The sequence below is a fragment of the Brassica napus genome, chromosome C3 (genome assembly GCF_020379485.1).
Source record: "Brassica napus cultivar Da-Ae chromosome C3, Da-Ae, whole genome shotgun sequence".
NCBI lineage: Eukaryota > Viridiplantae > Streptophyta > Magnoliopsida > Brassicales > Brassicaceae > Brassica > Brassica napus.
The window spans coordinates 9,549,973-9,562,933 of NC_063446.1; the positions used below are offsets into that span (position 1 = coordinate 9,549,973).

Below are 12,961 nucleotides of genomic sequence, written 5' to 3' on the forward strand. Positions count from 1 at the left end.
CTCAATTCACTCTTATTTCTTCTACAACTAATTCAGTTTTTATTAAATATATATCATATCTAACTAAATATTTTAATATTTTCAAAATAAGATATCTAAGAAGATACTCTTAAGTATCTTTTCTAAGATTTCGTTTTAATAATAACTTTTCACCTTTTATTTAAAATTTAAATATACATTTCTTCTTAGTATTTACTTTATATAATAAAATTCATAATTAATATTAACTATAATTATAAAAATAATATTAATTCATTTTTTATTTATAGATAAGAAATAACATTCCTATAATATTTATTCCTACAACAATTTATAAATAAAAGTAACTAAATCAATTTATTAACTATTATTTTATAAATTATAAAATTAAAGAATAACATATATACATGAATTTTATAACATATTTTAAAATAAAATATTAAAGTAAGATATATAAACTAATAAATCATTTCATATTTAATATACATTTTAAATTTAGAATATTAAAAATAATTCAATATATTTATCAAGTATGACACGGGTTGAATGATGTATATTTAATTAAAAAATAAAAATAAATTTGTACCATAATTAAGCTTTAAAGTGTAAATAAAATTAATATGGAACAGGTAATGTAAATGAATTATCTTATCTTCATAAAATTATATTCATGTAAATTTTAATATAACTATCTATTCTTTTTTTTTAAATAGACTCGATAATTATCTTCTCAGTGGCCACCTCTTCGGTGCACTTCTTTGGGTTTGGCTTATAACATTTCGGGTTCGGATATGTTTTTATCTTCCTACGAGACTCATCTTACATTTTAGACTATGTACAAATCAAATTTTTCTTGTTTGGATTCGATTCAGACTTCGGGTTACATATATTATGAAAAATGCTATTATATAAAGTTTTCACCGAATTATTATCCTGTGCTTTCAAAGCATGGGTTAAAATCTAGTCTTCTATATTAAACGAGAAATACCATTTTATCTACTATAAAATAGTCATACTAGATCCATATATTCAATTACACTTATTTGATTATTTACATTAATTTATTAAATATATTATAGTTCTAAGAAATCTAAATAATTAAAAGGATACCAATAATAAATAAATTTTAACTATAAATTTAAATTTTAGTTTTAGTAATAAAAAAATCTGTTAAAAAAATCTAAACAATTTTTTTTTTTAAAAACTAAATATATTTTTAATTAATGCATTGGCTAATTTCGTAATTAGTAGTATAATATTATTATAAATTAATTTTAACTAAAATTTTATTATAAAAAAACAAATTATGTGCTATTTTATAAATTTTATAAACATAGTCTATATTATATTAAAATAAAAGTAATAAATGAATTAAATATGAAAATTATATTAAATTGGTAAATTAATATATTTTAAAAATGACCTTCATTTCAATAAATAAAAGAATATCATTCACCATGTAAAAGTATTAAATATTATTCATCATTTAAAAGGATTAAAATATGATTCATCATGTAAAAAGATTAAAATTCATAAATTATGTAATAATTTATAGAAAAAAAAATAAAATTGTTAAACTTTTATATTTAGAATTATATATTATATATTTTTTTGAAAATGACAGTAATTAATATATACAATTTATCATTTGAAAATTATATATTTGTAAAATTAAAGGTTATCCGCACGGATGTACGGGTCAAAATCTAGTGTTAGTTAAATCTAAAACAAACCTCCAAATTAAATAAATTATTGTTCAACAATCATATGGGTTTGAAAGATACAACACATCCAATATATTTTATTAAAGACATTTAAAGAGTGGGAACCACTAGTTATTGCAACCCTTTAAAGACATTTTACACAAGACATCCACTAGATTTCACAAACATCGTTATCATCCAACATAACAAAAAAATCATTTTGCAGAAACTACTTTTATTTTATTTTATTTTTTGTATAAATTATTTAAAAGGACCTTGGCTTCATTACAATTGTGGAGTGGTTAAGGATATGCAAGCTGAACTGTCCACCTTTCTCAGAAGTATCAACTTTAGACTGTCCTGGAGGAGGAAGAAGCTCGAAGTTCTGTACCAACCTACCAATCGTGATTCCCAAAATGGGCAACGCCAATATAATCCCAGGACAGCTTCTACGTCCAACACCAAACGGCACATACCTGAAGTCATTACCATTGGCTTCCACATGCGCCTCTTCTTCAAAGAACCTCTCGGGTCTAAACTCTTCAGGCTTCTTCCAGCTCTCGGGGTTGTTCGCTAGCCACCAAGCATTGACCAAGATCTTGCTTTCCGCTGGGATGTCGTACCCAGCGAGCTTAGCGTCGTTGAGGTTCATGTGTGGCACAAGGAGAGGTATAGCCATTCTTAGTCGAAGCGTCTCCTTGATCACTGCTTGGAGGTAGGGAAGCTTGTGTAGCTCAGGCTCTGTGATTTGAACTCCTGGTCCAAGAACCGTGTCGATCTCGTTCCTTAGCTTGCTCTGGATCTCAGGATGGTTCACTAGCTCCGCGATTCCCCACTCGATAGACCACAGTGTTGTCTCAATAGCTGTTTCACCACAAATAACAAACTTAGTAGCCATTACAAGAAAAAAAAAAAAAAAAATATAGCCATTAGAAGTACTTATCCAGCTCCTTTAGATGTGACACATAAGATTAGCCCTAACTCTTTATATATTATTTAAGGTCCCGTTGAATTTCTAATGTGTGATACTTATCCCTAACAAAAGTTTCAAAACATAGCAATCTCAATAGTTTCCTATGCAAGCAAGAAATATCTAGAGGATTGGTTACGTATGCTATAAGGAACAAAAACAGGGCAAAGGTAAGTTACCAGCGACATTGATGTTCTCGACGATGTAAAGAACGTTGTCCTCGTTGATCTCTCCCTTCTGTTGTGCTTCAACGATATGATCAATGGCGCATTTCAGTCCTTCGCTTCCTGTAGGCTTAGAACTCGCGATTTGCCTGCGTGGTTCCTCTCAATATCAGTTTCAAGAACCCTAAATCAAGAATCAAAATATAATAATAAAAAACCAAAACTCACTCACTTCCTCTCGTCAACAAAGTACTTCTTCAAGAGAGCTAGTCTTCTGTCCTTCACATCCTGACAGATCTTCAAGTAGCCTCTAAGGAAAGGCCTAAGGATAGGGATGAAATCTCCATAGTTGTACTCGAAGCTCTGAGCCAACCTGCTTCTCTCTCCGTTCAAGGCTTTAAGCCTGAGGAAGAGAGGATCACCTTCACTCTCGAACCTTCTATCAAACATGATACGGAACATGTTGTTGTACATCATCAACTGCAAGCGTTTCCTCAACACGATCCCTTTGGTCGCAGAGTCTGGATTCTTCTTCACGTCATCGATCACGCTCGCGGCTTCGAACTCCCATCCTTCTCTGTTCCGCTGCACAACCTTGTTGGTGAAGAAAGGAACCGTCATGATCCTTCTCATCTTCCTCCAGTGCTCGCCGTAGACGGTGAACACCATGTCCTGTCCCTTGCCCGTGAAGATGTCGAAGACGACGTTTCTCGTCCGAGATCCGAACTCCACGCCTTGCGTGTGGAGCACTTCTTTGGTTAGGTTTGGCGATGAGACGACCACTAGGTTTCGCTGTCCCATCCTGAGGAGGAAGAGGTCTCCGAACTTTTTGGCGTAGTCGACGAGGTTACGGTGGTTGAGATCGTCTCCGACCTGGAGCCAGTTTCCGAAGATTGGTATCGGTATAGGACCGGGAGGTAGTTTCAGTTTCTTGCCGCGGAGCTTGGAGATCACGGTGGCGAGAACCACCGCCGCGAAAACGGCGATTAGAGACTTCTCCAACAAGAGAAGATCCATTAGTGACACGTGGACGTTTGAGATTGATTTCACGGCGAGTGGAAAGCAGGAGAAGCTGCTGAGGAAGCAATGGTGGTGAGAGAGGGTTTTATAAGAGGGAAGAAAAGAGGTTGGTTGGTTTGAGAATTGAGACCAACGGCCAAAAGAACAAGATAACGGCGTTAGGTGCGTGGGGTTGGTGAAAGATGGATTACTAAACGGCGTTAAGTTTAACGGGATGGCTGTGTGTGAGTGAGTGGTGGTGGGCTTGGTAGGTAACGACCGTAAAGTGAAGAGGGTTTGGTGAAGGTAGGAGGTGAGGCAGCTTGTTTTCATCAAGCTTTACAACAACAACAAAAAAAAAAACTGAAGATAGCTTTGTCCTAATGAAATGTTAAGAAATCGCTAATATAATCATTTTTAGTAACTATTCTAAATTAAAGGCTTTTTATGAATAACAAGAGGTTTCTTGCAGTTTGATAAAGCATAAAATATATAATATAAACTAGGTGTCTTCCTGTAGTAAAAAAATTTAAAATATTTTTTAACAGATAAATATAAATAAAATTTTATTAATATTGTAATTTTTTTTTTTCGTATCAATATTTTAATATAAATTTGATTTAATTAAACATAAAAATTATATTTAAGAATATGCATGTATATATTTGAAATTATAATCTTAGATATATTTTTCTATCTATTTATTTTAATTAAATATATTAAATAAATTGTAAAAGTTGCATAATTACCAAAAATTAAAATTAAACAATATTTATAAAATTTGTAGATATATAAGAAAATAATGATTTTAAGATTAAATTTTTATAATTTTCTAAAAAAAATTGTATACATTTTTGAAAATTTTAGTAATAAAATTGTATAATTTAAAAATATATAATTATATTATATTTCGAAATTTATAATGTCATATTTTAATATATTTATTTTAATGATGATTTATGAGTTATTCCCATATTATAAAAAAAATTCAAAAATATAAATTGACATTAAATGTAATATATGAGTTATTACCATACTTTTAAAAGTTTACCAAAAATATAAATTAACATTAAATGCAATTGTCCATGTCATATTAAGCTATAAGACATGTCATCAATTTCAGTAGCTATATCATATTTGTTTTGTGAAATTGATTGTAGAAAGAATACGTGGCAAAATCACTTCGCAAATATAGTCTAGGTGATAACTTTGGTGGTGACCTATATCTATCGTACTAATTTAGAAACATATTATATAATTCTCTAGACATTATTTTTTTTTAACGTCTGATTAATTATGTTATTACAGTGCTGACAAATATTACATAGACGTTTCTACAGCCGACAATTTTACCACCATATGAGAATACACGTCTGGCTGTATTACTCCGAGCCGCCCTATGAGATCCATGTTAGATGATACGTTTTGCACCATGCTGAAGATCTATTATAACCATTTTTCTCCATAATCTGCATAATTTGCGTTTTCTGAGATTTGAACCCTAGAAGGACCTTCTGGTGTAAAAACATTAATGAACTTTTAGTCTAACTACTGGACTAAGGGGGCTTCCATTCCCCCTAGAAATTATTTGCGAAGTGATTTGTACACGTGTCATCACTACAATCATTCTCGCTAAAAAAAAGATGACATGGCACTTAAGAAATATGACATGACTTATGGTTAAATATGACATAGACAATTGCATTTAATGTTAATATATATTTTTGGAAAACTTTATAGAATATGGTAATAACTCATACATTACGTTTAATATCAATTTATATTTTTGGTAAACTTTTTAAAATATGGTAATAACTCATAAATCATCACTAAAATAAATATCTTCAAATATGAAATTATGAATTTTGAAATACTATTTAATTTTATTTTCCTAATTATACAATTTGTATTACTAAAATTTTCAAATTTTTTTACAATTTCTTAAAAAATTATAAATTTATAATCGTAATATCATTAGTTTCTTTTAGATATCTACAAATTTTATAAATGTTGTTTAGTTTTAGATTTTGATAACTATACAATTTTATATGAATATTTTAGTAATTTTATATAAGTTGATTTAATATATATAAACAAAATAAATAGATAAAAAAAATTACTAAGATTATAATTTTAATTATATACATACATATTCTTAAATATAATTTTAATAAAGAAAATTATTTTCTCTTAAATTTATGCTTAATTAAATTATATTTATATTAAATATTGGTCAAAAATAATAAAATATATATTATTAATAAATTTCAATTTTAAATATAACTTAAATTTTTAAAAATTTATCACTGCATATGGTGCAAGAAAACACCTAGTTTATTTTATATTTGCGTGCCATTTTTATTGAAAGTAACATTAGTTTTATTTTATTAAAAGTATTAGAGTCCGACTAAATCATGTATAATTAAACAAAAATCTACTCAGTATCTTAATTTTAGAATTAAATAAAAATATGAGTTTGACCAAAAAAAATCTGAGTAATATTCTATTAGTTATATATAGATATTCTAATTAATTTTGATTTCAATAAGAACATCAAATATTAATTAGTTAATTTAATTTATTATATCAATTTTATTATTTTAAGTTTATCCTTGAAAATGCTAACTATAATTTAAAGTATATTAACACAAACCTATCATATATCATTTGTAAATTAATTTAATCTAATAAAAATACTATCACTTACAGATATTTTAACCTAAGTTCTAAAAACCTAATAAAATAGTGTCTTCACTTTATTTTCTTTAAAGAATTTTATTAAAATATAAAAGTATATTGTATATTATTAATAATATTTTAACTTGATAAAAACTCTAAATGTTTCAACTTAAACTTTAAAATATGATTAGTATATACTACTATTGTATTATCAGCTAAATAGTAGAGTTGGATAGGATTAATGTTTTTAAGAATGTAATTTTTATCAGTTGATTTGTTTAAGTATGCAAATATATTTTTTACTAAAATTTTTTTATCCAATAAAATTTATCAAAAGACAACACATCAAGAGATCCAAAACAATTTTTTGAAGAATACTTCTAAATCATTATAAAATATCATCTGACATATCAACCTCGACAGAAATCAATGATGAAGTTTATACCAAAATTCGGTTGAGTTATGCCTATGCATTAATACCAGAATGATCTAATTCTAATCTTTTTAACATTCGAAGTGTTTTCTCACATCACAACAGACTACTGTCACGTTCATTGCCAATACGATAAAAAAAATTGCAAATAACAATATATCTTTTCTTTGGTTAAAATATAGATACCACTTCAGTAAGATTTACTCTAAAACCCGTTGAGCAACTTGCAATAATCATCACAATAAAAATCAGAATAAAACGAGTATATATTGTTTTTTGTAATTTTAGATTAAATTCTTCAGAGGTCATAATTTTAGATGGGTTTAGAGCAATATAAAACGTTAAACCTGTACTGGTTATAAAAAGCCTTGTAAAAACACAAGAACAAAAAGTCATAGGATACAGGAAGACTTTCAATCCGTCACGGCGAGAAAAGGAAAGAAAAAGCGTGAAACAGTGACTGATCGTGGTCTGAATACGAACGTCTTGAGACGCCGTCAGAGTTGACGCCGTTAAGAAAACATATTACTAACTACTAAGTAGTAGCGGTTGTTAAAATAAACGCGAAGCACAGAACAGGCTCAAGTATTTGGCGCATTCACATCCAAGAAAATCTTTCAGTGTCAATGTCAATGTCAATTTAGCAACAACCCACCGTATTGACTTCAAAAACAAATGTTCGTTTATCTCATACACTCTTCTATATTTTATTTTCTCTTCAACCAGTTTTAAATATATTTGTGGCTAGGATAAGGAAAAATGTATATATATTTAATAGGATAAATAATGATAGTACAAAGAGACACACCTACCACGAAAGACAGCCATGGATAAATGGTTGTGTGCCCTACCTCTCACCAAATCCACCATTATCCCCAAATCTGTGACCATCTCGTTTGCAAACCACGTACCTTAAAATATGCCTTCTTATTTGGACCCACCGACACATTGCAGACCGGGCAAATTCATAGCTAGAATTGTTTCTTTATAACTTTAGATAGTTATGACGTATAATAGGTGTTTATAAGTTATATATAAATCTTGCGTCCTCTATGTATAATTTAGTGAAAATGTAATATCAACCATTGCTTTGGAAGATCATAGAACAAACAAATGTTAAGTATAGAAGAGAGAACAAAAAGAAATGAATACAGATACTGAATAATAATAAAAAAAAAAGATATTTGATGGAGATATAGATACTTCAAAAGAGAAATAAAAAATTATACAAGCACACAACTGTTTCAACTTTTAACAATAGACAACTTGAAACATGTTTGTTTGTGTGAAGTTAAAGAAAATACTGATCAATCTCATGACTTGTGAGATGCAAGATAATAATATTAGCAGTAAGAAGTATTGGTCTATTCATCCTTTGGTTTGGTACTAGATTGTCGGATTGATGGTTTGATGGTTGAGTTTTCAGCATATAGCTGCACTTGATGTACAAAACTGTTTTTTTTTTTTAATAATGATTATAATTTAATATTCATTAAAAAAAATTAGCATAAATATTTACTTATATCAAACATATATTATTCATCTTCAACCTTAAGAAAAACATTCAAGTCCACTACACTTAATTAGCCACAAACTTCATGATGCTAAGACCACTCCTCTCTTATGTCCTGTAACAACATTCCTAAGCCTATCATACCCATCTTTGTAATACTCAAGAGACATACACAATTGTCTTATGGCCTCCCTTTTCTGCTCAGCCGCTTCTGATGCAGCCACTCTCGTCCTCTCAACTTCTTCTGCAAGCTCACTCGACCGTCTTCTTAGCCTCACGTGTTCCATGTGAAGCTCCTTCATATGCTTTTCCATTTCCTTTATCTTCTCTTCTCTCTTCCCAATCTCATCTCTTAGCACATTACTCTCATCTTTCATTACACTTATCTTCTCGGATTCTCCCTTAAGCTTTTCCTCTATTCCAGCTTTCTCTTCCATGATCAGCCTTATATGTGATTCCAGCTCTCTTAATTGCTCTCCAAGTTGCCTTCGTTCTTCAACGAGCTTTGACATTTCTCCCTTGATCTGTGCTTTCTCTGGGAATATCTTCTCTTCAGCGTCAGAGACTGCTGTTTTCAGCGACCTTACCTCGTTATCTCTGTCCTGTAAACTAGTTTTCACCATTGCAAGTCTCTCAACCAACTTCGAGACTTCTTTCTTCTCTGCGTTGAGCTTGTTTCTGAGAGTGTCAGCGTCGTTTTGAGCCAACTTGAGCTTCTCCTCTGCTCCAGAGGACATGCAGCTCTGAATCTCAACCTTCAGATTAGCAATCTCTCCTTCTTGCATCCGAATCTTTTCATTGGCTTCTCTAAGCTCTCCTTCATATACAGTAATTTTCTGAAGGAGATCGGTGTTGTTGTTGTTGTCACCATTAACATTTTCTTGCTGGAGAAGGAGCTTCTGTTTCGTTTCTTGAAGCTCAAGCTCTAGATCAGCCATCCTACGGATCAATGCCTCGTCACCATCTTCATCACTAGCAGAGGAATGATCATCAACCGACTTCGAATCAGAATCAGAACCAGGATCTGTCCAAGATGATGACTCTTCCTCTTCCTTATGACGGCGACTCGAGGTAGGAGATGATTGGTCAAGAGAGCCCTGTGACTGTTGGTTTTTCTGAAGTTCACCACTAGCTTGATCATAACGCTCAGCCAAAGCGCGGTACATGCGGTAAAACTCCTCAACAAGGTGGATTAACTCGGGACGCTTCTGGTAATACATCTGACCTTTCTTGGCAAAAGAGTCTGCGTCTTCTTCAATCAACTTCAACATGTGTTTCACACGGTCATCCATCTCTGAGAAGCCATAACAAGAACCAAGTTAAAGATTTACATTAAGTGGGAGGAGATCTTAATTATGTTTAAGTAAGGCAACATACTCTCTAGATTTTCTGCAAGCCACTTTGAGTTCTTGGGACAATTGTGACTGTCCCACCACCATGAGTGTGATTTCTTGGTCGTAGACCTCTTAAACTGCTTCTTGCTAAGTGTCTGAAAATAAAAAAAATCAGAAAAAGTGAGTAAATCTTAGGACCAAGCGACCAAACACAAGGACCAAGATAACATGACGGTTTCTCACCGCAGACGAGGCCATGACTTTGAGGGAGTGTAGAGAATCTTAGAAACCCCTACAAGATGATTCAAGATTGTCAGTTAATGTTAAAAGACTTTGAGTGTCTCTTGAAGATTTGCTTGAGCTTATCGAAACAAGTGGGACAAAACAAATAAGATGAGATAAGAGGAAGAAGATAGGATTGTGCATGCGGCAAAGGAGACACGTGAAGCTTTAACAACCCATTTTGGTATTTGCGCAATTTTCAAGAAATCCAAAGATTCTCAGCTTTTACCAGCATTTTATATACCAGAGTAATCGATGAAACTAATAATAACCGTATATTAAAGAAAGAAGAAGAGACAAAAAGTTTTTTTTTTTTTTAAATAAAAATGACGAAAAGTTGTACAAAGGATAAAAGCTTACTTTACACAAATGCAGAAGAACAAAGAGTTTATGATTGAGAATGCTCTATATAAGGCCATCTTCATCGCACGTCTCATGCGCGTCTCTAAGGGGGGCACAATAAGAAACCTGTGTTGTGTGTTTATTGCACTGTTTACGAGCTCCACCGACACGTGGCGTTCCGCAATTGGTTGCGCTTTTTATTTTTTATTTTTTTTTAATCAGAAAAAAAATAATAATAGGAGACTTTAAGGGGGATGTATTCAATTTAACATTTGATGTAATTTGATTTTTAATGGGGTTTTAGATGATTTCAATAAGTTGCAGAGATTTAAGGGGGTGTATTCAACTGAGAGTTTCAGGTGATTTGTATTAAAATGACAAATCCACTGTTATTGGAACATGAATTTTAAAAACTCATTTAAAATCCACTGTTATTGAATTTGACATTTCTTAAAGTACTCTGAAATCCACTGTTATTGAAAATATTTTAAGTTGTGGAGTTTTAAATTTTTCAGATGATTTTAGGGTGTTTGGGTATGATTTCTTAGTTAAAAAAATTAAAACTCAAATCTCATAGTTATAGGTGATATTCTAGAGTAGTTTAACAAAAATCACTTAAATCTCTGCAACTTATTGAAATCATCTAAAACCCCATTAAAAATCAAATTACATCAAATGTTAAATTGAATACATCCCCCTAAGTGATTTTTGTTAAACTACTCTAGAATATCACCTATAACTATGAGATTTGAGTTTTAATTTTTTTAACTAAGAAATCATACCCAAACACCCTAAAATCATCTGAAAAATTTAAAACTCCACAACTTAAAATATTTTCAATAACAGTGGATTTCAGAGTACTTTAAGAAATGTCAAATTCAATAACAGTGGATTTTAAATGAGTTTTTAAAATTCATGTTCCAATAACAGTGGATTTGTCATTTTAATACAAATCACCTGAAACTCTCAGTTGAATACATCCCCCTAAGTGTCTCTAGCGATGCAGATGCCCTAAACCCACCCCATTTAAACCCACCCCGTTTAAAACCTACCCCATTTAAAACTCATATCTGTTTAAACCCATTTAAAAATAGGTCTATTAGGGGTATCCATTTAGATTCACAAAATTTGTATAAACTATGTTGATTTAATTTTTAATTGTTTTAACTTTATGGTTTTTTAACAAATATTAAATGTGGAAGTCCCCTTAGTGCAGTGGTTTGACTAAGGGTTCATTAATGCTTCTACACCAGGAGGTCTGGAGTTCAAACCCTAGAAAACGCAAATTATGCAGATCGTGGAGAAAAATGGTTATAAGAGGTCTTCAGCATGGTGCAAGTGCGTATCATCAAACATGGATCTCATAGGATGACTCAGAGCGATGCAGTCAGACGTGCATTCTCATATGATAGTAAAATTGTCGGCTGTAGAATTGTCTATGTAATATTTCTCATCGTTGTAATAGCATAATTAATCAGACGTTAAAAAAAAAACAAATATTAAATGAAAAAAATAAAAAAATTTAACTGATTTTTATTATATAAACGCAAATCAAATCGTTCTGGTAAAACCGTAAAATCGAGTTTTCTTCTAAAACCGCAAAATTTGATATATTTTTTTTCCGCTAAAACCGCAAAATCAATTTTTTCAGCCAAAACCGTAAAACCGAGTTTTCCCGCCAAAACCGTAAAATCGAGTTTTCTCGCCAAAATGCAAAATCAGATTTTTCCGCCAAAACCGTAAAATCGAGTTTTCTCGCTAAGACTGCAAAGTCGAGTTTTCTCGTCAAAACCGTAAAATCTAGTTTCCCGCCAAAACCGTAAAATTGAGTTTTCCCGTCCAAACCGCAATATCGAGTTTTTCCGCCAAAACCGTAAAATCGAGTTTTTCCGCCAAAACCGTAAAAATCGAGTTTTCCCGCCAAAACCGTTAAAATAGAGTTTTCCCGCCAAAACCGTAAAAATAGAGTTTTTCCGCCAAAACCGTAAAATCGAGTTTTCCCGCCAATACGCAATATCAAGTTTTCCCGCCAAAACCGTAAAATCGAGTTTTTTCCGCCAAAACCGTAAAATCAAGTTTTCCTGCCAAAACGCAATATCGAGTTTTCCCGCCAAAACCGTAAAATCGAGTTTTCCTGCCAAAAGCAATATCGAGTTTTCCTGCCAAAACCCTAAAAATTGAGTTTTCCCGCTAAAACCACAAAATCGAGTTTTCTCGCCAAAACCGCATAATCAGAATTTTCCGCCAAAACCAGAAAATATGTTTTCCATCAAAACTATAAAATTCAATTTTTTTTTTTGCCAAAACTACAAAATCAGAATTTTTCCGCATAAATCGTAAAATCGAATTTTTCGCCAAAACTATACAATCACATTTTCCTACAAACAATAATTAATTAATTATATTAAGTTAAATAGGTTAAGAGAGTCCCCACTAACTTTAAGTAGAACTCATTTAATAAATGGGTCTTAACAAAACTACATATTTAAAACCCATTTAACTAAATGGATCTAAATGAACATTTATTTATTTTTAAAACCCATTAAAAACCCACTAACAAAAT

At 31.2% G+C, this 12,961-nt stretch overlaps 2 protein-coding genes across 2 annotated transcripts; both read right to left on the bottom strand.

The window, feature by feature from the left end:
* Positions 1 to 1,758: 1,758 nt before the first annotated feature.
* Positions 1,759 to 3,957, bottom strand: LOC106387868 (trans-cinnamate 4-monooxygenase). Its single transcript, XM_013827801.3, has 3 exons — positions 3,049 to 3,957; positions 2,832 to 2,965; positions 1,759 to 2,546 (listed from the first exon to the last, which is right to left on the bottom strand). The coding sequence occupies exons 1-3, from the start codon at positions 3,831 to 3,833 to the stop codon at positions 1,948 to 1,950; spliced, it is 1,518 nt and encodes a 505-aa protein (XP_013683255.1). The 5' UTR covers positions 3,834 to 3,957; the 3' UTR covers positions 1,759 to 1,947.
* Positions 3,958 to 8,415: 4,458 nt separating this feature from the next.
* On the bottom strand, positions 8,416 to 10,432 carry LOC111198052 (protein NETWORKED 4B). Its single transcript, XM_013827800.3, has 3 exons — positions 10,018 to 10,432; positions 9,818 to 9,929; positions 8,416 to 9,734 (listed from the first exon to the last, which is right to left on the bottom strand). Exons 1-3 carry the CDS (start codon positions 10,030 to 10,032, stop codon positions 8,524 to 8,526), a joined length of 1,338 nt encoding a protein of 445 aa, XP_013683254.1. The 5' UTR covers positions 10,033 to 10,432; the 3' UTR covers positions 8,416 to 8,523.
* Between the last annotated feature and the right edge of the window lie 2,529 nt (positions 10,433 to 12,961).

What these genes read in the sequence shown, in the direction of transcription:
- LOC106387868 (XM_013827801.3), bottom strand. Translation starts at nt 3,833, where the DNA reads ATGGATCTTCTCTTGTTGGAGAAGTCTCTAATCGCCGTTTTCGCGGCG. An exon ending in TACTTTGTTGACGAGAGGAA is followed by an intron (nt 2,966 to 3,048) that starts GTGAGTGAGTTT and finishes GGAACCACGCAG; the next exon opens with GCAAATCGCGAGTTCTAAGC. An exon ending in CGAGAACATCAATGTCGCTG is followed by an intron (nt 2,547 to 2,831) that starts GTAACTTACCTT and finishes GTGGTGAAACAG; the next exon opens with CTATTGAGACAACACTGTGG.
- LOC111198052 (XM_013827800.3), bottom strand. An exon ending in GCTTGCAGAAAATCTAGAGA is followed by an intron (nt 9,735 to 9,817) that starts GTATGTTGCCTT and finishes ATGGCTTCTCAG; the next exon opens with AGATGGATGACCGTGTGAAA.